This window comes from Mycteria americana, chromosome 8, assembly GCF_035582795.1.
Source record: "Mycteria americana isolate JAX WOST 10 ecotype Jacksonville Zoo and Gardens chromosome 8, USCA_MyAme_1.0, whole genome shotgun sequence".
Classification (NCBI taxonomy): Eukaryota; Metazoa; Chordata; class Aves; order Ciconiiformes; family Ciconiidae; genus Mycteria; species Mycteria americana.
The window spans coordinates 27,057,915-27,084,665 of NC_134372.1; the positions used below are offsets into that span (position 1 = coordinate 27,057,915).

At 41.8% G+C, this 26,751-nt stretch overlaps 1 protein-coding gene across 3 annotated transcripts; it reads left to right on the forward strand.

Moving 5' to 3' along the window:
- Positions 1-25,995, forward strand: NUTF2 (nuclear transport factor 2). 3 transcript variants are annotated; one of them, XM_075510321.1, is made up of 5 exons: positions 1-88; positions 9,772-9,896; positions 13,288-13,359; positions 17,459-17,557; positions 25,482-25,995. In XM_075510321.1, the coding sequence occupies exons 2-5, from the start codon at positions 9,798-9,800 to the stop codon at positions 25,593-25,595; spliced, it is 384 nt and encodes a 127-aa protein (XP_075366436.1). In that variant the 5' UTR covers positions 1-88; positions 9,772-9,797; the 3' UTR covers positions 25,596-25,995. The 3 variants fall into 3 exon arrangements, with proteins under 3 accessions (XP_075366436.1, XP_075366438.1, XP_075366437.1); XM_075510323.1 differs by lacking the exon at positions 1-88 and adding an exon at positions 2,229-2,253; XM_075510322.1 differs by lacking the exon at positions 1-88 and adding an exon at positions 8,176-8,298.
- The last annotated feature ends 756 nt before the right edge of the window (positions 25,996-26,751 follow it).

The following is a 26,751-nucleotide window of genomic DNA, read 5'->3' on the forward strand; positions in this document are numbered from 1 at the left end:
GGCGGGGCGGGGCGGGCGGGCGAGCGAGAGAGGCTGAGGGGGTTCGCGCCGCGCACGGTGCCGCTGCCGCCATAGTGGGAGCCGTGGGGTGAGTGCGGGGGGCGGGGCGGCGGCGGGTCCCCAGCGGGGCGGCGGGAGCGGCCCCGGACCCCCGCGGGCCGGCACATGGCGCCGCCCCACCCCGCGCTCGCCGGCCGTGGCCCTGTGGTCCGGCCCCAGCCCTGCCGCGGGGCGCTGCCAGCAGCTGCGGGCCGGGCTGGGCGGGAGCCGGCGGCCAGAGCCGCCCTGACCTTCCCCGTCTTTGAGGCACCGGCAGCGCGGTCCCCGAGGGGCGGTGGCCGGGGCCCAGCGCCCGCGCTTACCGGCTGAGGGAGCCGAGCCGCCGCTGGCTCTGCACGGGGCTGGGGGGGGCCGGGCGCGGCTTGGTGGGGCCCCGCGTGGGGGCGGGCGGTGGTGGTGGGCTGAGGGGGCTGGAAGGCCCCCGGCCTAGCTCCTCCGGCCGGCTGCGGGGCGTGAGGGGCCTCCGCCAGGGTGAGCTCGGGCCGCAGGCTCAGGGCGCAGGTACCTCTGGCGAGTGGCCGGTACGTACTCGGGCGGTGGGGGCTGCTCAGCGTCCTCACCGGCGTACCCAGCCTGCGGCAGCAAGCGGCTCTTCCCAGGAGTGCTGTCCGTGCTCAAATGTGCTTAAGGCTTTGCCGTCGTGATGGTCTGAGGTACCGGGACTTCTTGGCGCCGAGCCTGGTGCCCGTCGGTGCTTCTGCCCTGCTTTGTGATGGCTTGGTATCGCAGGGAGGAAAGGTAGAGGGGCTGAACTCTCACAGCGAAAACTGCAAGGAGATGGTTTGCCTAGCGTGAAAGGAGGTGTACTTGAGTACACTTTCTGCTTCGAGTATTTTTGACGTTCTTATGGTATTACTGTTTTGCCAGAAGGTTGTGGAAGGCCTGAAGTTAGCCTGACATGGTTAAAACACTTTGTCGTATAGAAAATGAAAGGCTCACACTTCCTTGGAGTAAAACTAGCAAAAGTGCATGCTCTCAGTGATCTGTTGTAGCCATCTAGATTTTTCCTTTGAGTTGCCAGTTTCTGGTGTGATTCTACAAGAGATTATCTTTTTTTCACCTCTGTAGCCATTGTCGCTTTTTAGCTTTAAAAACAATCAAGACCTGCAAAAATTTACAGTAGCAAGGAGTATATCTTGCATTTTGTTAACGTGAGAGAGCTTTCTGAAGTTAAGTCCCAAAGATGCTGTTCTTGCAATTCAAATTTAACTCCCTGTCTAAGGCAGGCTGTAATGCTTCAACTGTTCGTTCTCATTTGAAGTCCATCACGTCCAGTGTAAATGTGTATTTTAGAGTTGGATTTGTGGCGTATACATTGTATTGCAGTCAAATGGGAACAAAGCCCAGGTAAATGCTTGAAGAGTAATAGGAATTGGAATCAGTTGCAGAACTGTTGCTTGAAAGTTGAATCTGATTGCTGAATCAGCCACCTCCTCAAGTTGGTACTTTTTTTGATTTCTCTTTTTCTGAGAGGAGTTGTGTTCAAGCCATGCTTTCTGTGTTTGTGTGTGGTGACTTCAAGTTTTCTTTTAGCAGAAATAAAAAAGGTATTTCACATATCTCCGCATGGGAGTAGAGAAATTACTGTATATAATATTATTGGTGAAAAACATAATCTAATTTAAAGTGCAATGACATTTTGGCTTACTTTTGGGCTATTTAACTATTTTCCAACGGGGGTCCTAATTGTTATTTTATGTTCCTTCCTAAAAGATTGCAAGTTGTTTGGTAGATGATTTGAAATATATTTTTTTTAACATCTGTGTCTGTTCAGTTCTTTAGAAAAATGCAAATGGTAACAATTTTCTGCAGTTCTCTCTGTTGGGGTTTCTTTTGTCTCTGCCATTAATAATAGGATTGTCTAGTGTTGAGTATGCTTTGTATAAGGATTGCAATATATACTAATAACTGGTAACATTTGTAAGCATGATTTCTTTCAGTTGTTTTAAAACTCATAAATATTGTGGCATCACAGGCAGTTTTGATACTCATATTTGTGCATGGCCAATTTGCTTACGTACCATGTTGCTGGAAGCAGGCCTATTGTGTGTTGCAGGGGAGGAAAAAAAGGAAGCAAAGGAGGATGGGAAATGAGGTTTTGGAATTGTAAGCAAAAAGTTTCAGTGACTTTTTTTTTAGGTGTATTTTGGAAATTTGGAGCTCAACCAAAGATTGGAGACCAATCATTTGGAGGTGAGGTATAACAAGCCTTGCTTACACACATGAAAAGTTTGTGGATCATAAAGCATGTTGGAGAAGATTTTCCATACTTTGAATGCTGCCAATCAATAATAGAGGAATGTTGTGGCTAAACCTAAAATTATGGGGTAATAGAATGCAAAATAGCAATGTTATCTAGGTCCTCTTGCATTTATCGCTGCACCAGGGTATGTAGGGTTACGTTTTTAGGGGTGACTACCTTTGTGCTCTCTAATTCAGGGCTGGTATTTACACAACTGGTTACTTTTAACAAACATACAACAGTGATTGTTTTCAAATGTGCCAAACTTCAGTTGTGAACCACAAGAGAAGTTGCAAGGATTAAACTGCAGTTTTTGACAGAAGTTCTATTTAGAATAAAAATTAATACTGAATATTATTTTGCTGCTGAGTTCATGAACAAACCTGGTTAATTTTTAAGTAATGATTTGGTACAGAAAAAAAGGTTATAACTAGTATGACATCTTTGCTTCTGTAACTTAAAAATCAGTTCCTAATTTTCTCTTAACCTGAAACAGCTGTCATGATAGTAAGAGATGGATAGATAGAAATATCTTATATTCTGCTGTTTCTTGGAAATTAATTGTTATGTTACTGTGCCTATAAGGTAAAGAAGAGTGTGGTGCAGCAGTTCCCACTGTCCCATCCCCCATTGCCTCCTCTGTTACTTTAACACTGAGCAGTCTTGGGTTCATCCTGGGGAAGAGAGATGTGATTTCAGCCTTGTATGCTTGAATTCAGTTTTTGGATTGCAGCAAGAATACTGTGGAAAAATACCAGATGTGTAGTGTTGTGGCTATTGCTTAACGACAAAACATGTCTTCCTATCCAATAATGTAATATAATACATGTCTATGTATTTGAAAATCATCTCTGCTGGCTCTTTGTGACTCTATTGGGTCATCAGCTTGCAGGTAGGATGGAGCATCAAGCTGTAGGCACGGTGAAAGCTTTGCCAGAGTCCTCCCCGTGTATTTTGTTTACTGGTGGCCTTGCACTTGCTGACATCTGTAACCAAAAAAATATACTTCGGGTTGGCATAATTCCTGCATTAATTTGTTTTAATGAAGTTGGAGTAGAGGAATAAAAAGACTGAGAAGGGGGAAGTCAATTTATCTTCCATATTTTTCTGAAGGAAACAGTCTGTGTCTTGCTACTCTTCCCCTTTATCCCTTTCCATCCTTTCACTGTTCACGTATCTAGATTTAATTATTTTTAGATCTAAAAGCATATTTAGAATAATGTAATTTCTTGCACAGTGCAGCCCATAGCTTCACTAGGTGAAGGTCTGTGTTGAAATCGATAATTTCCAATTGGCCTGGAGCAGTTATTTTCAGATTGTTAACCTCCATGCTACTGTGGAGATGATAGCGGAGATACCTAAGAGAAGCACTTCTTTCTTGCAGTCTCTGAATGCATGAGTTTGCTCCTCAAGTGGAAATTTTATAGGTTTTCAAATGGAGAAGGATTGACCACTAAATTGGAATTTCTCAGAAAGAGGTACAGTGTGTTTAAGATAAATGACTGATGATGTATGAAGTGCCTGAGTAAGTTCCAGGATTTCATCACCCCTGTGTTAATGTGCATTCTGCCTGGTCTGGGCTTGTTTAGCCTAGAGAAGAGAAGGCTTGAGCGGGACTTAATCCTAGCCTCCAATATCTGACAGACCATTATCAGGAAAACGGAGCCAGGCATTTCAGAGGGGTACTTGGTGGGAGCACAAGAGACAAGGGGCATAAATTGGAACAGAAGGGATTCTGGTTGGACATGGGAGAGCTGCCCTCTGCATGAGGGTGGTCAAGCATTGGAACAGGTTGCCCGCAGAGGTTATGTCGTCTCCAGCATCAGATCTTTTGTGGATCAAAGTGGATAAAGGCATGGGCAACCTGGTCTGATCTCCTAGCTGACCCTGCTTTGAGCTGGAGGAGGTCCCTTACAACCTGAATTATTCTGTGATAATTTGCATAGTTTCTTCTTTTGAGAGTGTATGCCTTTGCTAAAGGAAGATGATCTGTTATCAAGTGATTCTTGGTGTAGTTGAATAGGTGATCTGTTTGAGAGAAGATTAACTGGTCCTGTGATGCTGGTTCCATTGTGGTCCTAGAAAGCGTGCACAGGAGGCGCTCCTATCGTTGTAAGTTGTAGTGGCAATAGAAAAGAGATTGAAGGAAAAACAGTCTAAAAACTGTTCGCTGATTTACTTATTTTTTACTGCAGTCTAAAGACTGCTCACTCTTTTTAATCTGAGCAATCAAAAATACATGCATGGTAGAAATTGCATGAATAACAGGAACTGAAACATCCGAGAGCTCTTTTGTTGTCCTTATTTACTCTTGTTAATCAGTAGTGAAGGGTGCAGCAACTGATGGTCTAAATCATGTTTGCCATGGATTTGCATGTACCCCTGGACCAACAGCACCAATTTAAAGGGAGCATTGGTGCTCTCTTGTTACACTGATTTTCAAATCTTCCAGAAAACAAGCTTGAATTCAGTCTAGAGAGTTTAACTTTGGTGCAGTGGTGTGTAGGGCCAGCTTTTTAATATCCAGGGAGCGTGGTTTATTTATGCTCTGATTACTTATGGAATAAGCATAGTCATAACTGGATAATAGATGGCAATTTTTTTTCTCCACTAGCATGTTAGAATGTATTAGTTTGAGGTTCTTCCTCTTTAGATTCAGTGTTTTCTTTCTTGGTGTTCCACAGATCAGAAAGTCTTTACTGAGCTTATTTGCCTGTGATGCTTGTTCATTGATTCCTTGAGTACAGCTTGCTTTTTAAACATGGCAGTCCCTGGGAGACTGCCTTCGTTTTCTTTAGCAATTTACGTTATACTTTACTATGGCTCATACTAGTTTTTGTTGACATTTTCAGAAAATGTAGGATTTTTATAGAAGTGCAGGTCTGCCATGCTTGACTTCAAAAAGGTGGTGCAGGACACAACAAGCTGGAGGAGCGTATGGGGAAAGGAGGGAGAGAGGTTTCGGGGTGTAGTGTAGCCTTGGATGATTTGGCAAGGTTGAGCAGCAACAGAAGCACTGGGCGGTATAGATGGGCGGGCTGGGCTGCCAGGATTGTGGGGCCCTATGGAAGTCCTGTTGATGTGGGGGGTCTGTGACTGCATGTAGGAAAGCCTGGTGTCATGGGGAACTGGGAAGTTCTGCGTGGTTTAGGGTATAAATTCCCTCTCCTGTGCTGTGGGGTGCTGAACACAGGAGCTTTGCTGTGCATTCAGGGATGCTGTGTACCCGAAAGCATTGTGCAGCAGTGGCAGTGCCAGGATGAGGGATGAACATGGGATGAGGGTACTGGGAATACCATGGTGCTGTGTAGGATGAGAGCTGTAGGAAGTGTGGCGAGAGGTGTGCAGGGGGCCAGAGTTTACACTGGAGGATGTGTCAGTGTGTAGCCTGGCAAAGGTATTGGAAAATTTGGTTTAGACATCACTGGGGAAAACTCCCCTGTGGAGCAGCAATCCCAGCTCTGCAGTGTCAACGTATACCTGTTGAAGAGAGAGTTGCTGGCAGCTGCAGCTTTTGCACACTGTATTGGGTTTCAGCTTGAGCACTGACTGCTGGGTGGTATTTGAGGTGGGGATAAATTCTCTAATATGAGCAGATTCCAAGAAATTGTGTAATGCAAGTTAAAGTATTACACTCCGTGTTGGTAGCTCAGCTTTGCTGCTGTGCTTCTGTGAAGAAGCTGTTAATCAAATGGGCTGTGATGTTCTTAAGTGGATGTGGTGAGGTAGGTTTGAAGTGACAAAGGAAAAAAAATTAATTAGCTTAAAGAAACTGTCTCCTTTTCCATGGGGAATTAAGGTGGAATATCCAATAATACAGTTATACAGTGGTAACTTTCAGCAGGTGCCTTTAAAAGGACAGGTGTGCCACATCTTATGTGCTTTCTAGCTTATTGAAACTTCTTTTATCTGGCTTAATATTAACTGAATATTCTTGCCTCTGTAACCAAACTTTGAGTGAACTATGGATAAGTTTGGCTGGATGGCTCTGAGGCTCAGCTGTGTTGTCCTAGTGTTTGACAATGTCAGAACATGTGCATTCTTCCTAGCTTTGCAATAGATCTTAAAAGCCTTTTATATTACACTTATCTCATTAAAACAGCCTGATAAATGTATCAATACAATCTTATGTGGGTTGTATCTCATTGAAAGGGACTGGGCTTGATGACACAAGATCATTCCTATCTTGTTCTTTCTTTAGGTATACCTCTAAACTTCTTACATCTGTGATGACAGGCAGAAAATGTAAGACAGCATGGAGGAAAAGGTGACAAATCAGAAAAGGAAAATAAAAAACCTTTCCAGGGAGAGTGAGTGTGTTCAGCAAAACCATATATGAATGGCACAGGAAAAAGAGCAAGGTTGTAACAAAAAAAAGTCAAGGATCACTAATTTCAGCAGCTTTTTTAGTTTGGTTCTCACTTCTGGCAAAATCAAAATTATAACTGGTCAAATTTATACTGTTTTTTATTTATTTAATGGTATTTTACCTGCCAAAATACAAATACATTTTTTAGAAGGAGCTAGCAAGCTAGCATACTAATTTTTAGTTTTAGAAACCATAGTACTACTTTCTGTATTTAAAATACAAATTCCTTAATTTTTTGCAGTCTCAAAGGCTTTCTCACAGTTTCAGGATTGAACAGAAGGCATCTGGTGCTTGAGGGAGGCTGTTGTGCCTTGAAGTTGAAAGCCTTTGGGTCTAAACAAGGTGCAGTGCTAGCATGGAGCTTGATCTTGGGTTCGTATGATGGTACAGTGAGCTGTTAAGAGTGAATACACATCGTGTGTGTCTGTGTAAATTTAATTTAGCAATAACTTACTTGAGCTTCAGGAGAATAAGCTGGTGGTTTTTTGCTCTTCACTACTTCAGTGTTAGATGTGTGGCTATTTAACATCGATACTGTCAACTAGATTAGCACTCGAATGTTTAGGAAGGATATCTGACAGTGATGTGAGCTTATGTGAAGTTGAAGCTATGACAATCCATAAAAAGTGAATAGAAGTGATTTTTCCACTTGGACTGATTGTTGGCTCCACCGCAGCCATCCGAAACTACACACCTCTAGGTACCTGCAGGTCTGGAATGGAAACAGCAGACTTGAAAACAAAGTACTAGTACTTCTGGATTTCCAAACAAGACATGAGTCCTCCTTAACAGCAGGGTGGACATCACTCAGTAAAGTTTCCAGGGAGCTGGTGTGATGTTTTAGGGCGGTTTTCTTTCAACATAAAATCCTTTAATACAGGCTGAAGTTGTTTGATTTCTACATCTGCTCCAGGTTAGGCTGGTATGTGGCAATTGTGGATGTGTAATCAATACAACTTTTTCTCTTGTAAAGAAGTACATTTAAGTTGTTCGGGATGTGCATGTGTTTTGGTTTTTAAATGTGTTGTACTTGGATGGATTTTTAATTTGTGATCTGTTTGCCCAGAGGAGTGATCACACTGGGTAAAACTCTTTCAGACTGAGTCATGTATTGCAAGTATTAGTGGAGCACATGTGATGGTGAGTAAGGCCAGATTGTAGATCTTTTTGGAGCAGTTCAAATATTAGTTATATAGCAATAAGTCTTTGAATTTTTAGTCTACGTTAGTGTGCAAGGTTACTGAGTTTGATGTTGGCCATTTTGCCTAGGTGGTTGATACTGAAATAAGGATGTTTAAAAATGGGATAGGTATGTTTCTATTTTAAGTTCATTTTTGACCTTATCCTTGAAAAAAAAAATTTCTAAGGTACACTTGAGAACTAGCATGCAGCTTGCATCAGTTGGATGTCAAAAACTGTGAAGTCTGTGGCATGTTTTTGTAGTGCATTGTCGCAACCAAAGCTCCTACTGCTGAACCTCCTCTTTTCACAGGCTACAAAACATCTCTTTCTCAGCAGGGAGAACCACCTGGCCAGTTCTCTATGCTGTCACTTTCTCTGCTCCACAGATGCCAACCACTTTTTCCCTCAAGTTGTCTGGATGTCTAAGCTCTAGCAATTGTTCTTGGTTTGTATTTTACTTTGGTAGTTGAATTTACTGCCCTGAAAACTTGTATGCTACCTTCTGTTATGCCATTGATCTAATAAAATATATTTGGCTCTTCTGTAAGTCTGGCCAAATTTGTGTAACCTTAAAACTTCTGGTCTAGGGTTTGAACCCATTTCAGTTCCCATTTGTATGAGTAAAGCTCAAACAGCCAAAGGCCTAAAATGTGAAAACAGCTTTCTTGTCTGACTGTGCACAGAAAGCTAGGCCTGGTAGTAGTTGCTGTGGAGATCTTAGGAATATGTTTTTTGCTTCTCTTAGGAATTTGTCAAATCTTAAACAGGTGTGTGAGTAATTGACATCTAAAGGAAGCCAAAATAATTGTCATGTCCTGTGTCCTAAAACAGAATTTCACACCTTTCCAGACTCTCAGTGCAATACAGACCTGTAGCTCAAGGGTTCCTGGTCAGGGATTACAAAGAGGGACTAGTGGCTGACAGATCTTCATGTTTAGCAAGTATAATTTAGTTTGCTTGAAGTAAACTCAGATCTTAAAATGTAATGTAGTGGGTTTTGAGCGCACCATGGTTGTGTTTTGACTATTAACACAATTCTTCAGTCTTTCAGAGAGATATCAAGATAAAGAAAAATGAATTTGCTTTCTTGAAAAATTTAATGGCATGGTAAAGTGATCATCTACACTGATTGTTCATGATAGTTTCTGGACTGGGTCTGTCTGGACTGCTGCACATGCCGTATGTTTAATCCCTCTATTTTAGAGGGACTTGTGTTCAGAAGTGTGGCATGCCTCTGAGCTTCCAGTACCTTCACTGGGAACTGCAGATTCTCACCACTGTGAAAAATCATGGTTTGTATCTTGAAATTACTATAGGTTCCAAGATAAATGTCAAGTGTACTTCAGCCCTAGTGACAGGATAGAAGAGGAAAGTAGGCTTGTGTTAAGCAGAGAGCTAGTGAATTAACTCCTGTTGTGTACCATTGAAGGGACACTCTTCCTTAGAATGGCCTGTGGATGGTGAAATACCTGAGGAGCTGAATAGATAAATCAGTTGGTGTAAGCCACTTGCAGACAATCTATATTAACATGTCAGATGTTTACAGTAAATGAGATCAAGTCAAAATAGCAAGCGCTTGCCAACTTTTTCAGATGGTGTAATTTTTGAAATATGTGAATATAAGGTGGTAACACTTATTTTTGTTCTTGTTCTCCACTTTTGTATGCGAGTTGTGACCTCATACTGAAATAGCTCTAGAAATCAGCAAATACTGTAATAAGAAATTAAACCATTTAGTATCCAAGATTTTTATTTCACAAAAATCTAGGATACAGAGGTGAGATTTGTTCTACTTCTTCCAAAGAAAAATTCTGGCCAGCTGAGAGGATCTGTGTTTACTGGTGCTTAATACTCAAGCCAAGTGCTATGCCTATTTATGTGATTGTTCTTTCTGAGGTTTTTTTGTTTTGTTTTACAGTTGCTGGCTTTAGGTGAGGATTCAGAATGGGAGACAAGCCTATCTGGGAGCAGATTGGGTCCAGCTTTGTACAACATTACTACCAGCTTTTTGATGCAGACAGGACTCAGTTAGGAGCAATATATGTAAGTATCTACAAAAGGGGGGTGGGGCGCTCTCCCATTACCTGTCTAGGTTTCTCTATTTTGATGTGTGGGAATACACAGGGTGGGATAGTAGGTTTTATCCTGACTCCAGAATGTCAGTCAGTGCAATCACACTTACTCAACTTTTATTTATTGCATTTCCTTTACATTTCACTTCTATTTTGAGCTTTGTCTGCCTTATCTATAGGCAGTCAGACTTGGAAAACCCGCAGCTGGCTGTAGACAGTGGTTTGTAGTGGAGAGGACTGGTGGTGATCCCATGATGAAATTCTCTGTAAAAGCAAGTATGCTAGCCATAGTCTGCCATCAATTTACAGGCGTGGATTTGCTTGGATCCCTCTTGAAGTGGGATGTGACTTAAGGCCTACTCTGTGTTTAGGAGTTTTTGCAGGTGTTTATCAGATCTCATGCTGTATTAATCCTCAGAACATTAAAATAGATTTAAAATTTTGAATCCAGTTTAAATATTTAGAATTTGTTAAAGAAATCTAAATTCAGTTTAAAATTCTTCAAAAATTAGGGTTTTGTTTTTGCTCCTTACTTGGGGCGAAATAGATTTAGTTTCCAAAATTTAAGACTAACTAACAAACCCAAGAACATCAGCTTTTGGTTTTGGGGGAAGACTCCTCCAGAACATGCAGTGAGGAATGCTGCTGGGTGGCTCAGGCATTTCGGCAAGACACTCAAGTCTTACAAGTCTTCTAGCAGCATATCCTGTTCTTCTGACCTGTTTTTCATCTGCTGGATGAATTGTTTGAAGCTTCACCAAGTTCTTGAGTATTGAAACTGTTGCACAAACACCATCTGACACCGTTCCTTATACCTCAGCAGTATCCATCAGCATAGATAGCATTTGCTCTTTGGATTGTTGTGTATTTGCTATCTGCTAGATTGTTGCCTTATTTTGGCCAAGAAGCTGTGTACAGAGAGCCTATAAAGCAAGAAAAACAAGTACCCTGTGTTAAGTCCACAGCTCTAAATATGAAGGCACTTAGCAGTTTCTGTCATGTTATTACCAAAACACATTCAATCCTCAGAAGACTGGTGGTAAGTACAGGCTAATTTAAATTCCTGGAAACATGGCCTTCCACACAATGAACTCCTGGGCCTTTACCACCCTTAGGGTCTTTCTGCCTTCCATCATTCAATGGAGATACCTATGCAAATGTAGTCAGGAGAGCTGTTACGCAGGTCACCAATGTGTATTGTTTTGTGGAGTTCATAAGCTATGGAGGATGGCACCCTGTTTTGTGTGGCTAAAATGCATCAAGGTCACAACTTGTCTAAATTAGAGGAGGTTCTGCAGAAATGCACTTTTACTGATAAGCTTTTTGCGTTCTGAGACCCTGTGGGAGCAAACAAATTTTATAGCATGCAGGAACGCAGCAGGGAGCTCTTGGATTTGTTTTGCATTCCTGTATTGCTACTTCCACTGCAAGGTTCAGTTTTCTCCTTTAGTGGTGTAATCCAATTGAGCTTTTGTCATCTATTCCAGGTAGGGATCTGGGCTAGTCACTTTTTCTATGAGTTGCTTGAGTTACGTGAGTTGGAGGACTAAGTCGAAGACTTGTTTTGCAGTTATCCCCCTGCAGTCATTTTGCCAGAAAATGCTGTGGCTGCTACTTTACTCTGCTTTGGGTGTGTGGCTACTTATAATGAAATATTTCCTTATTTTTATGCCATTTTCTCATCTGTAGGGCTTTTGGGATAGAGGAGGGGACGCTTTTTGTTCTTGAAGCAGTTGCTCCAAGACTGTTGATACAGCAAGTGGCTATGGAAGTAACCTATAGCAGAGTCAGGTGGACACTAATTAGGTACCATCTGAAGTTGTAGTGTGTTTCAGGAAGAGCATATTTCCCTCACCAACATAATCTATGTCCTTTGCTGCTCTTTGAAACATGAGGAGGATCCTGCACCACTGTGTGCTCACCTGCTGATTGCTGAAGTGGATTCAGTAAGGCAGGTTTTGGGTCCCCTCTGCTTTTGTGGCTTTCCATATTTGAAGGCTGTAATTTGAATTCTTGAGCCTCATTCCCTGGTACCATGACCTGGCTTCTCAAGTTATCAACGTGAGGGGTTGATGTCATATAAGATGCAAGTGGTGTCAGCCAGGTGACTTGCTGTGTGACTTTAGATTACACAATCTATCTAAGTCTGTCTCCTCCTAAAAGGAACACATCCAAACTCAAGAGGAGGCTGTATTCAGGGGCTCTTCATACTGCTTTCGGTTGTATCTGTGACCCTGAAATGCTTCGTGCTGTTGCCTGTGGTCCCCTTCTTTGTTCTTTTGGCTCTTGCTGCACTGTATAGTTCATTCTGATGATACATGGAGGACCAGAAGCTTTTTTAGAGTGGTTGTGACTGTTGTGCAGGTTCAGCACAGCATGCATGGCTGAAAGAAGTGGCTTTTTGATATGGTTTGTGTCAAAAACAGGGCCTGGAAAATCTACCAGAGTGCATACAAATGGAGTTCTTTGGAATCTGCCATTTTCTGCTGAGACATTCAAAGCTTCAGTAAGAGTTGAAGACTGGATGGGAGAGAGCAGGGAATCATGTTCCTCGAGGCATTTAAACTCAAAAAGGTGGAAGGAATAGCCATCTGTGATATGGTGCGTGAGGACTTGGGCTATCAGGTATAGGTTGAGGGTGCTGTTTGGAGATGGCAGCAGGCAGATTTTGAGCTCAGTGGAAACCAATGTAAATTTAAATCTGTTTGCCAAGATTTAAAACTGGATTTGAGAAGGCAGAGCTATGTCAACAATAGGATATTGTGACTCTGGTTTAAACAGGGTATCCTGAGATGAATAGAAAGCTTCTTGCCTGTTGCTGTTGCACCTGATACAGCATGCTCAGAATGCCCTCCCTTATATACTGGAAGTGCTTGTAGGCTGAAGCACCTCAATCGCTTCATGCCACACAGGTCAGTCTGTTAGAAAACCTTTAGAGGCACATTCTACTTTTCTGGGTGTGAGTAGGATATGCAAATCAGTACCTGAGAGGAAAAAAGAAAAACTGGTGGTGCAACTCATTTTGTCAGATTTCTTCATATATTTTTGTCTCTCTACATGCTTGACTTCATGTCCATAGGATTTTTTTTTTGGCATCCTTTAGATTTTCTTCTGAAAGCTAACTTTGATCCAAAGGCAGGAACTTTTGCGGGTAGAATCATGATAATGAAATTTAATCTACTTAATTTCTAGTTGATTATTCCAAACTTTTTCAGTTACCCTCTGTGGTTTCTTTCCATCTCCCTTTGAGGTAGTTTCCAAATAGCTGGATTCTAAGGATATAGGCCAAGTAGACAGTCTCTTACCAGGATTGCTTAAGGGTTACCTAAGCAGGTTGATGAATTTTTTTCTTTTCCCCTCAGATTGATGCATCATGCCTTACGTGGGAAGGACAGCAGTTCCAGGGCAAAGCAGCTATTGTTGAAAAACTCTCTGTAAGTCTGTAATCCTTACTGAATGTTTTGGGAGACAGTTCTGAAGACTATAAATTAATTGCTTCTGAAAATTTGATTTTGACTTCAGCAGTTTAAAATTCTTGAACGTGTGACTTGTGCTTCCAAGTTTTGGTCTTCAAAAAATGTTACTTGTGATTTAATTCTATGTAGTGGGGTGTTCCATTGATGGCTCTAATGGTGGAATGTTAATCAACTCCCTTAGTTTGCAAGGTTATTTTGTGACTGCAGTTGCGTTTTACATTACTGATTTATTTTTAAAAAAGTATAGTTCATAAGCTGACCCCATGACCTAGAGGAATTAAAGGTGTCTTTTTGCTCTGTTAAAGTATGCCCAGGAAGTAGCGATAGCAAACCTGTTATTTGGATCTGCCTATGATAGAGGCTAAACATGTTATTGCAAGGAACAATTTGTTTTCTGATATATAAACTGCAAATAAACTCTATGGTGGAGAATCTGACTTATCCTCAATGCAGCATTTGTCAGCTGTTCAGATATGAGCAGTTACGGTTCGGAACTTTGAAACCAGTGTTTCTTCTTCATCATGTGAGAGGAAAGCATTTCTTACTGTATAGAGAATGAAACTCTCTCTCCATATTCATTTAGTTAAACTTGGAGAAGTTTTACCTTCTGGGTAAATCCGTGCTTCTGTTATAAAACTGGGTGCACTTATAAGCTGTCAGGAAACTAGAAAGTTTGCTTCTCTTGCAAGATAAGTGGAGGGCATGCTTTAGGTCCTCAGATCATGGTATATCTTCTGCTCAGAGCATGGTATATCAGGCAGATATACCATTTTTATTACAAAGATTTTTCTTCGCCATGTGTGACTTTGACGCTTGTCTTGTTGTACAGCTACTGCTCCTGTGTTTTGGAATCACTGCTTTCATCCAAGACATCTTTAACTGTGAAGGCTGAGGTTTGCCCTTGGGTCTGTGTTGTTAGGTGCCTGCATTGCCTTTGAGAAGGCCAGACACCTCAGAATAGCACAGCTTGCAACTGCTGGCTTCCAGATGAGGAGATACTCAAGTTCCAGAGTTGCTTGTTTGTGTACTCAGTGTTCTTTAGACTTCTGGGCTAGCAGCCATTTAGATACCCAACCAGCTAAGCATTTGCTTGGCCACAGTGTCTCAGACTGCTGCCTTGGATCTGTCCCAGTGCAGATCGGCCCCTTTCCCACCAGAGTGTTACTCATCTTTACCTTCCCTGTCTGCGGTGCCGGTTGGATCCTCTGGATTCATGTGCCTGCTGCACAGTCTCGCTTGGTGAGTGAAGGCATGCTACTTTGCCTCAGAGAAAGTTTTTCTGACTTGTATCCATCTGCTTAAAGTAAGGAAGAAATGCAGTAAAATTATTCCATGCCCTTCCACTGCCATGGCTTGTTATGGGGCTGTATCAACTTACCGTGACTCTAATGTCTTTCAGCATACCTCTGTCAGCACTAGGCTCTGTTTGCTGTTTCAACATAATGTGTGCACCTTCTCTGTTTGTGCTTCTGGAGCTTCTTAGTCAGTTGAGCAGATCGCTGAAAGTTTGACTCTGGAATTCTTTTGCACTTCTGCAGTCTTGCGTTCTTCAGTGCCTGGCTGATTAATCGGTGTAAGTGCCAAGGGGCGGGATTTTCTTTTACAGCAAGCTCTCTGCTGTGTAACAGCAACACTATGGCACCTTTTCCACCTACTCTGTCAGATGATGCTAATACAGTAGGGCAAGGTTGTAAAGACATTGCTTTGCTAGCACTGATGCACCTGTACCTTGTTATAGAAAGGGAGTTTACACTTGTTCCTTCTGTGTTAATTAGTGCTGGACTTAGGACTTGTTTCAAATAGAGTGCCTGTCCTAATCAGGGAGCAGCCTGATTTACATTGAGCATTTGAGATAATCCTGTAGTTCTACAAACTTCCTGGATGAAGGAGGAAGCTGGGATGGGTAGCTTTGTTGTCAGGAGTGAGTTTAAGCTACTTGACTTTATTCTTGCAGAATTTGTCTTACCTGACTTCAAGGAGCATTCCATGTTTTGGTAGTGAAAGCCCAGACAAGTTTTAGTGTCAGAGGCTGTTGTTGTGTGGCTTCTCACTTAAGTCACTTTTATTGTACTCTTCATATCAAGAAATGCTTCTCTCCAGTACAGATGGATGCCCATAAGCAACAATCCTTTTGAGGTAGCTTCTCTCCATCCTAAAAATCGGTGATCTTTCCTATCAGCTGACCCTACTCCTTCCAGTGGGATTTCCCCCACTGCATCACATGAGGAGTAGCTCACTTGGCTGGCCAATCATTGGGGTCCTTTTCTCTGAAGGGGACAATTGGATACTTGAAACAGGCACCATCTTACCCAGCCTTGTCTTTGGTTCATTGTCACCATTTTGCAGGGCTCTTGACTCTGAAGCCTTTCCTTCCTTCCTGTCTTCTCTCCCCAGTCTCACCTCTCATTGGCATCTTGTCACACTGGAAGCTGGGTTCTGGTTACAACCACATTCATTCCCCTTCATCTCTCTGCCTTTTCAAGAGCTTTTTCTTGCAGGACTCGTTCAAGAAGCTGTTGTGCTGAGGTGGGACCAGGTTTCATAGTACTCCATTTGTCAAAGGAAGGGTGTGCAATGTCCCAGCCTATGCTTGTGCAGGCACATTCAAGTTTGGGATGGTGACCCTGGAAAATATTCTGCAGGTAGTTCAGAAAAGACTGCTCTAGATTTTTTTTTTAATTACTAAATGTCTATTCCATATTACAAACCAGTGGCTTACCTTGCAGTTCATGGTAGGTTGGGATTGTTCTCCCAGCCAAGAGGAAACACTGCAGGCTTTATTAGAGAGTGTTCTTGAGTAGTGTCCTTCTGTGATTAGAGGGCTGCTCTGTACACTTTCTTTGCTTCCCCAGGTACTGATCCTTCCACAGTTTGTGTTCTCTGTTATCCAAGGATTTAGCTTCCTGGTATTCTTCCTAAAGCCTTGTGCTTGTCAGGGCCAAGTCTGTACTTCACATCCTTGACAGTAGGACTCTGATCTCCTGTTCCTGTACCTAGGCCTTCTAGGAAGTCTTTCAGGCTCCTTCCACTAGAGAGAAATGCAGAACTTGTCAAAGTACATGCTTGGGTCTGCCTCAACCTGTTAACAAATCAGGGAAATGAAGCAAAGGCATTGAAGTACAACCTGAGGTTTAAATGACTGCATGCTGCTGTCCTGTGCAGTGGATGGACTCTGGGTATCAACCATGTGGTCACTCAGAGCTCCATCCGTGCTGAACTGCCACTTCTAAAGTGTCTAGCATTAATGCAGCTTTTGATAGAACAGTGTCAAAATTGTGTTTGTGTGACAGGACTCTGAGATCCCCCAGATATTTGATGTTCACTGCTTGGAGTTGTCTGTGGTTGGAATGTGAATGTGGTCCAAGTTGAAAGAGAGGAATTACTCCCCAATGTCTGGCGTTTCTCGAGGTGTGTTCCTTGAACACTTAACTCCAGACATACTTGCATCTGCTACATGAGCATGGAAGGCTTTTTTCTTTTCAATATGTGTGCTTTTGATCTCCACCTTCTCCTCTTTTCCCGCTGCTCCTGCCTGGTACGTGGCAAAGATGGTGCCTGTTGCTGTGTTGGTTCCCCTCAGGTGCTGTTACAAAGGAAAGAAAAAAGGGGAAAGGTAGATATGTGGATTTCAAGTCCTGAACACCGGGTCTTGGTCAACCACCTTTCCTTTGTATTCATAGCCATTTTAATAAAGAATGAAATTTGGAGTTGTCTGGTAAACAATCTTTTAACACTGTTCAGAGCAGGGAAGCTTTGTGCCTTTATCATATGAACCTTCAGCTTGTAGGTGAACTGAAGTTCTTCGGGCAGTGTAATTAGACTAGGAAAAGGTACTGCTTAACTTATATGGTGACTTATTATTTCATGTCTCTGTGCTTGAAAAACACAACTATTATGATCAACCCAGCCTGAGTAGTGTCGAGTTGCAACAACTCGCCATGCAGTGCTACCAAAATAGTCTAACACTTCATAATGTTGGATTTGCTTGATCTTTGTTCTGTAAGTTAAATAATGCAATGACTGTACATTTCTTTATTGTGTTTTCTTTTCATTGCAGAGCCTCCCTTTCCAAAAAATACAACACAGCATCACAGCACAAGACCACCAACCTACACCTGACAGCTGTATACTCAGTATGGTAGTGGGACAGCTTAAGGTAAACTCTTTCCATTACAGGTTAACAAATGCTTATGTCTTAGATTTTTTGCAGGATTCTAAATAATCTGATTTCTGAAAATATTAAAATGCTCTCTTGGGTGGGGAAGGAACACTGGTAAGCTTGCACTGGGATGTCATTCTTCTACTGTTCAAGACCGTCAAGAAACCGCTCATCCCTTCAGATAACTAGCACTAGGTAAACCACCTGTAATTTGACAGTCATATGTTCCTGCCAAGCAAAGTACCATGGTTTTTACTCTGCATACAATTATCATATGGGCTCTAGAAGCATCAATATTTCCCTTACCCTGATGCAGTAAGGTTTCAGTGTCCTCTGCATTTAAAAGCATTATTACAGTGTTCTTGGGCAACGTAAGTACATCTAGTTTAATGTGCTCTTTGATGTAACGTATGCATAAAGCTGTGATTTAGCAGACATTTTTTGTTAGCTGACAACCCTTCAGTAAGACCGTGCTTTTTCTTTGCTGTTACAGGACACAAGAATACAGTTCTGGTGTTAATGCAGTCCAGTACCTCTGTAGTCAAAACTGGTTCAGCAATGGGAGTGTTGCCTCTGAGATCAAATGCTTATTGTTGAAACAGCTGCTTCTTGTGAAGAAATCAGATTATTTTTCAGGCTGTAGTATGATTACATTGCTGTTTGTTATAATGCTGGACTGCGTAAACCTACCCAAGTCTCCTGTTCTTTTGAGGAAACGTTGGATCTAAATATACCAGGGCCACAGACTTGTAAGCTAATTACACCACTTATCAATGAAAGAAGTTGTCTTGGCATCTGCAAAAAGTATCCTGTATGTAAAGTCAGTTGTAGGCAGCACTTGCTCATAGTGAGCAGTGTTTGTTTAAAAAGTGTGTTTAAAAAGCAATAGTTAAAATTATCAGAGTTAGTTTTGCCAGGGTTTGGTCCAGCCATGCTGTCAAGTCAGGACTGTAAAGCCATCCAGTCTTTAGAGTTACTTGAATCCAGTTTCTTTTAAAATAGCTGTTTAGGTTTCCTTTTCCTGGTAACTCTGGCACCTCTGGTATCAAAACATTCAAACTTCCACTGACTGTACTGTTAACTAAGGAAACATAGGACTGAAAGTTTGAATCTGCTTGCTTAGCTATTCTCCTTAATTGTTTTGGGCTGGGCGGTTGAGAAGAGCAGTTCCCGGTGTATTGCATCCACTTCTAAGCCTAACATAGATAGCTTTGGCTCTCATTAAGTTGCTCCTGCTTCCTAGCTGCAAGTTGGATTCCAGCTTTCTTGTTGCTCAATCCCTCCTGCACATACTCTGAGGAAAGACAGCCACATGTGGCTACAGAAAGCGTTGAATTGCAGGACAGGTATGAAGTCAGACACTCTGATCTCACCTGTCTTACTCTTGGTTATGCACAAAACTCAATGATGTGACCAAGACTACTTGACTCAATTACTTGGGCCACTCACATCTGCACCTGGTCTTGCACAGTCATGTTTTTAAGGTTAGCGCGTAATCATATGGCAGATCACAGCTTGCAACAGTGATTGTGTTGAATCCTGTGGCAAGATACCAAGTTTTTAAAGATTCTGTAAAGCTTTTGGGTTTTCATGTCCTTCAGTATGGTATTAGGGTTGTAGATGCAGTCCAGGAATGCTGAAATTATTCAGAATAATTCAGGGATGACGTGATAGTCGTCTAGGTACTTGGAAAGAACATACTGGATTAAAGTATACCTATTGTCATGATCAATGACCAACTTGTTTGTGAATTTTTAGTAAGAGAGGCAACATTTTCCCACTCTTCCTGTGTATATGTCTCCAGTCTTAGCTTTAAAAAGCACATTTTAATGCCTGGGAAATGCTGCTCCTCACTGAGGAAGTGTCCAGAAAGTCAACTTAGAACTTTGACTTCTTGCTTCTTCCTTGTATGATACTTACACAGGTGGACAAATGAAAGGATCAGTAACAGTCTGTAGCACGACATATATAGTAACCATTTCTGCCAGTGCATGAACCTGGTTGTCATATGTAGAGAATACTTTTTCTTGTGCTAATACATAGGTGTTGACAGCCATTCTAATGCATCTCAGTGCTGTACTCGATACAATTGGGTAACTGAGAACAACTGGGTTCAGTTAGTGCATTTTAACAAGTGGCTCATCTATAGCTCCAGTTGAATGGGGTACACTTTAGCACACAAACATGGAACAGCATTCTTAGTTTTATTTAAAGGTTGCCTTCTTAATGGTGTGGCTATTCTGCACAGCTCGCATCTGTTGGTGTCGAGGAAAACTGGAGAGAAATTTGCACAAGGAAAGGGGACTTTGAAGACCATCAGTAGCAGGGTTTGAAGGGAAAAGCCATGCTTTCTGCTTTACTATTCAGTTATCCTTTTCATGAGACTGTGAGCCAAATTCTTCAAAGCCAGTACAGTTTAATGCATATGCTTTTGAATCCTCTGCAGTTTTTCAAAACTTGTGTTGTTTTATGTAATAAAGGAGCATGCATAATGCTTTTAATAGACTAATCAAAAGAAAAAAAAGCTAAAATACCTGTAACATACCCTTTCTAGGAACTCATTCTTGGCATGATATTTAAATGGCTTTTCTGAGGCCTTAGTTGCTTGAATTTAGTCCCAAAAGTTCAGTGGAAACTCATTCTTGAGTGAGCTGGGCACATTTTGTATTTCTTCCTTAAACCATTACATTTTGATATTGCTTGATTTTAGGGGAAAAAACCAAACCAAAGCAGAAAAACATTCTGCTCTCCCTGCATATACTGTGAGGTGAACTGCTACCAAATTGTCACAAAGCCTCAGCTCTCTTATTAACTGTACAAGAATAGTTCTGAAGAAATAATGGGGTCAAGGACTATTACTGTCAAACTCTGTATTTCCTTTACCAGAGTATTATGCCTTAAGTAAGCCTGCAGGTTTGGGTTGTTTTAAGCCTGTGGCCTCCCCTGCTGGAGTGGTCAGTTGAAATAATTACTGCCCTGTGACAAGGTCAGGATGTGTATCTGCTTCTGTGCTCCTCCAGTCTACAGCCCAGCATGTGAATACCAATATGAACTGTAAATAAAAAAAAGCAACATCTTTTGCAGCAGAATAATCATGTGCACTGATGGAACCAGACACAAAAGCTTCTTGGAGAAGATGTTGGAGAGTGATAGAACATCTAAGTAGTGTGAATGTTACTAGCGAGGATCTAACTTGCTGACAGAAGCAGTACAGTAATTGCTTTAATTAAAAAGCATATTTTCAAGTAAACATATGAAAAATCCTCTTTTTAATGGATGTTGGGATAGGTAGTAATGGTATTTTTTTATCCTTTTGTAGAGGTATAATAAATATACCTCCACTTATTCCAATTCTGTTATCATTTTTTATTGCTATTCATTATCTGGGTGCATGCTTGCTTGCCTCAACTAGGAAGAGTAAGCATCAGTTTAAGCCTTTAGGAGTGAGTTTCATTTGGTGTGATGCTCCTTTGCCAATGTTCATCCAGAATGTCACCCGCTATTTTCAGTGTGCTTCACCTAGTAACGTATTTCTCCTGTCGTGCTTAGGCAGATGATGACCAGGTTCTAGGCTTCCACCAAACCTTTTTGTTGAAAAGTTTTCAAGGTGCCTGGGTGTGCACCAACGAAGTCTTCAGGCTAGCTCTCCACAACGTTTAACCTTCTGCCTTACCTCTCTTCCATGCAGTCCTGGCTGTCCTGGTTGAGTAAGGAGTGCTCTCTTCTCACTCTTCTGTCACTTGATCTCGGCTGAGAAGCATGGCTGTGGCTTGCGCTTTCTCAGAGCAACGTGGCAGATCTGTGGCTCTCCCCCGGAGTGTGAATTTTGAAGTGATTGTTGCAGAATTAATTGTGAATAACTAATTGTTATGCGGTGTTTCCTAGTCTTAAAAGCGAAAGGAAATTTGCAATTAAAATAACTGGATGTTTTTGTAATGCATGCTGAACACTTAAAGCATTGCTTGAAGCCTGTTAAATGAGGCTTAACATCTGAAAGAACCTGCTATGTTAAGTAATTAAGCCTTTCCTTTGAGATAAGGACAGCTACAAGCCTGCAGTTCAATCAACTGTTGCTGTGGGGTGCTGGTGAAAGAGTAGAACTGCCTCTGACCAGACAAGAGGAGAAAAGTTGTGCAGCTAAACTTGGATTGCAAAGTAGTGTTGCATCTAATACTCTGACATGACCCACGGCTCTGTGAGATGAAGACTTTCTACAGTTTTGAGCCTCCATGTCAGAAGTGATGTAGAAAAACTGGAAGAGGTCAAAAAGCTGCCAAGATGGCCAGTGTTGGAGAGCTTGTGGAGCTGGGAGAGGAGGCAGCTAAGGGCAATCTGCCTGAAATGTAAGTGGAAAGTAGTTTAGTACTTCTGACAGCCTGAAAGCACGCTATCCTTGGTGGTGCCAGACAGTGTAACAAAGGACAGTGGTTGCAAACCCTAACTTGGGAGGTTCAGCTTGGACATAAGGGAAAGATTTTCACTGGAAGGCTGAAACCCTGGGAAATGGTGTCTGGACACCTTGTGAAATGTCTGTTCTTGGAGGCTTGGAAGACTCTGCCAGACAAAGCTGTGGCTGCTGCAATGCTGCTGGTAGTCCGTGCTCGTGCTGCATGAGGCTGGACTGGAAACCAGAGGATCCTTCCAATCTGATTCTGTGAATCTTTTATTTTTATTTTAATTCAAGGATGGCATGAAAGAATTTGAACTGCATAAAGGAAAGATTTGTAGGAAAAATAAAGGCCCTGTGTTTCAAGCCTGGGCTTGCATCTGGAATGCAAATTTTGAGTTGGACATAGCTGAATTTGGAGTAGAAAGTAAGGGTAAAGAGTTTCAGTGATGTTATCTGAGCTGTGATGAAGATCCAAAATGAAATGGGATAGGATTAGTCTATGCCTTCTAGAGCATCTCAGGTCACTCATCTGTGGGTCTTTGCTATATGTTAATAGGTCGTATTCCGGATTTTGGGAACGGACTATAAATTACTTCATTTGCCTTAAATATAGTCTAGGTTTTTCCTTGTTTTTAAAGTATATTGCTACTCTATGCTGTGAAGACATACCATGAAAGGAATAAAGAAAGCAGTAATGTGTGACTTCATTGTGGGAATTTGCCATATGTACAACAGCAAGTGTTTGGGGAAGAATTCCCTTTTCTTTTCATCTCTTTTCATGTGTCCAGTCCTGAATTGTGTAAGAAAGGTGGAAATTCTCCTTAAGCCAAAGCACCAAGAGCTGCAGTGCAGCTAGGCTTATTGGAAATTGAGGAAACCTACACTAAAACTAATCTGGTGGCGATATCTTTTTTTCCCAGAGGTATATTTTTAAAGTGTACTCATGTCAGTAAGGGCATGCTCAAATTTGGTGTGAAAACTACTTATGCAACTTGTAATAGATGCCTCAGTGACCTAAGAAGAGACCATAGGGCGACAGAGTATACTAAATGCTTATTAATAGTGTTGATTAGAAGTGATTCAAGCTTAAATGATTCTGCCCAGCTGGCTTAAACTAAGGCATTAGAAAGGGGCTGACATGAATATGAATTCATTCCAACTTATTCAAAAGGGATAGCATTAATAAGATGCTTTACCAAGTCGTATGTCAAACTTTAATGTACAGCTCTCTGATGCTACTCAGTTTTCTTAACGATTCCTTCATGTCCAGGAACCTACCAACTATGAAGCAGTAGTGAGACTATACCAGGATGCAAATGTTATATTTGATACCTAGGAAGAGCTAGAAAAGGCATAAACCCATGGGTTTCATTGCTCAGGACACCTCCTCAGCATGGATATCCAAGCATCTTTTCTGGGCAGATCTAATAATTATAATACTTCCCCTGAAATAATTGGCATGACTGCTGTCATATGTGCTAATGAACTAGATGGATGGCTGGTCTAATCCAGCATAATTGCTTGTGTTCACACTGTGCTGAATGTTATGGAGCCTCTGCCTAATGCAAGAGGAGGCCTAGGTCAATGTGACAAAAAGCTGCCCAGTTCATCAGCCTGTTGAACAGTGACTTTATTGGCACTTGTCTTGCTTGAGGATTTTTCTTTCATTCATCTACTGAACACTTAGACTTGCTCATATTTCTGCTTACTTGTTGCCTTCTTAATTTCTGGCTATAGTAGTTTCCTCATTCACTTTGTCCTTCATGGTTTTATAGTAATTTGATATCTTGCCTGTTCTCCCCACCTTGATCACACTTTTGCAGGCTAGAGCGTTGTACTCAATTTACTTTCTTCAGTAGGAAGCTGTCCTGTAGCTGGCTCACCTTTCTTACCCTTCTCTGGCCTTTGCCTATTCTACCATGTTAATTTTTGTTAAATAAGTGCATGCAGGATTTGATAATGTGGGTGCTCTCTGTGCATTTATATGGTTGCTTACTTACGGGTTTTGGTTCTCTGCTCCTTTCCTAGTAACTGCTAACACTGTGCTTGCCTTGATAGCTGTTGAGCTCTGAGCTGGTTTCAAAAACAAAAATAATTGTCCATCATGATTTTAGTATCACTTTCCTGAGAGACCATAGCTAATTTAGGGCCCTTTTTGGTTTTCCTCTGTGGATTAGCATACACTTACTGAAACTGCGCTTCATCTACATTTTATTTCCTAGGCAGTTGTCACTGGGAAATCCTTGCAGTGGTTTTAGATTCGAGTGTTGCTTTTACATGCACTTGATCCTACCAGTGCTCTGGCAGACTTGCTGTTTTGTGATGTAACTGATGTCCTTAGCAAGTTGTTCCTCAAAGCTGACTTGTTTCACAGTCAATTTATCACTTACACGAATACTACTTTTTAAGTAAAGAGGGTTTTTTGTTTATTTTGTAATCTGCTTTGCTCTGCAACCTTTTCACCTTGCTTTTCTTGATGGACAGCAGCAGAGCATTGAGAATAAACATTCAGCACTTTGACAGTCTGTTTCATGTGTTCCTCTGGCTGCTGCTTTTCAATGCTTTTTTTTATGTATTTCCCCCCTTTTCTGAAGCTGAATAGTTGTGAGCTGAAAGAATAGAGTGTAAAATCCTCCAAAAATGCTGAATTGAGTACACTATGGTCAGTATCAGAAGATTGTTTTGTGGCTAGGTCCTGTGTGCTGTTCAGATTAAATCCTATTATGTGATTTCCAGCTGATTTGGGAATCATTTATGTTATTTTGAGGCTTTAGTTTGTGCATGATGTCTCTGAGGAGACTGGTAAACTTTAGGTGGGAGAACTAGTCTTCCTGTAATACTATTTTCTGCTTTGGTAGTAATATAGCAAATATTGTGTAGGTACTATAACCCGCCTAGATGAATTGTCAAAGGCAGGAGTTGAGGCACTGCTGCAATGATCCCTGTGCTTAGAACATCTCGTCACAGCTATAGCAGATACTTTACTCCCTTTGAGCTGTTCCTGGACAGTGGAAGTGGGAAGTACCACGTTGGTGGCCAGCTGTACCTGCTCTGGGAAAGCTTTCAAAAGTCTAGATCATTACCTAGATCATTCAGGCAATATTGTTGATGCTGACTTCTACAGAAACTCCCTTCTGTCATCAATCCAAAGTACAGCAGATACAGACTGATTTTGAAATACCTTGTTTTATGCTTGGTCCCTGGGCAAGGCCCAAAGAAAATTTGTGATTCAACACTGAGGCAGGCATGCTCTTGTCAGTGTTGTGAAGCTGCTGGAATGAGATGTCTGCAAGTCTTCCAGAAAATCCCAACTTCAGATGCCATTGCAGGATTTCTGTGTCATTGGGCACTAAGTGTCTGCAGGGCACCCTGGAACAGAACTTCTGGTTGTATTAGTCTCTCTTGAGGTACTAGGCATCTTACAGCATGTGACATCACTGTTAATGTTGGCTTTTAAGTCATCTTATTGTGAGTTTTGGAATACATTTCTCAAAAAAGAGCTTTTTGAACTTTTCTCCTCTCTTTCTACAGGCTGATGAAGACCCTATCATGGGATTCCACCAGATATTTCTATTAAAGAACATCAACGATGCCTGGGTTTGCACCAATGACATGTTCAGGCTAGCATTGCACAACTTTGGCTGAGCTGGCAACCCTGAGGCACCTGTGCTTTTTTTTTTCTCCTCTTCTCTTACTGGTATTATTCACACTCACAGAACATTCCAAATATCATACACAAACCTGCAGCACTGCAGAGCGTGAGCAAGCAAGACCTGTGACCTGCCCTTCTGCTGAGTTTACATTGTCACTAGATGAGTTTCTTGTGCATGATGTTTGGAAGTTAGACTTAGCTGCATTTGACAAGAGAAATTTGTGTTGTACCAGCATGCCTCGGAAAGAATTTATGATGCAAAAGGTTGTTGTTTCTGTACTGATGAGATGCTCTATAACCCAAAGAAATGAAAGAACAGCAGCCTGCACAGCCCAGATATTGATTTGTTCAGATGTTTCAATGCTACATTACACAATAAAACCATGAGATTTTTCTTAACAGTTTAAATTGTTTTAATGAGTTGGATATGGAGTATATGGTACTGCTTGCTTTGGATACCCTCTGTTTGCCTGGTGAGGTAATGTTTACAAACCTAAAACTCTCAAGCTGAACAACACTTGATAGTTTTACCAATGAAGGCAGTTCAGGTATGCCCTTGGCCATACAACTTCTTTTTCCCTCCCTCTCAGCAGCTTTTATAACAGAGACTTCTAGCTCAGTTTTTAACATTGACAGGTTAGTTCCCAGCTGTTGTATTTTACCAAGGCAAAAGCCTAAAATAATACACAAGGATGATAACAAGTCATGGTAGCCTTCATGACATCTATTATATTCACCCTCAAAGCTAAACAGGACAGCTGTATTTTCTTCATAGGCAGACACATGGGATATCAGTCCAACACTGCCCTCCTAGGCTTTGTATCCAGCTCTAAAGCCCTGGCCAGATTTGTGATCTGTGTCATCTTTCTAGCATCCCTTCCTTATAATTTGAGCTGGTTGGGAGAACTGAGCTTGCTGTGCAGGGTTTTACAACATGGTTGGTTGCCATCTATGTTCCACCCTGGAGGTGGTGGTGTTCTGCCAGTGAAGGGATTTATTAAATTAATCTTTCCAGCATATGAGATGGCACAGGAGCAGAATCACATTTGCTTTACCTTCAGACCTCACTAAGCCATTAGGCCCCAGTTTTCAAGGGATTAGCACACCTTGCGGAGCTCCCTTTCAAAGTATATGAACTTGGCATTTCCC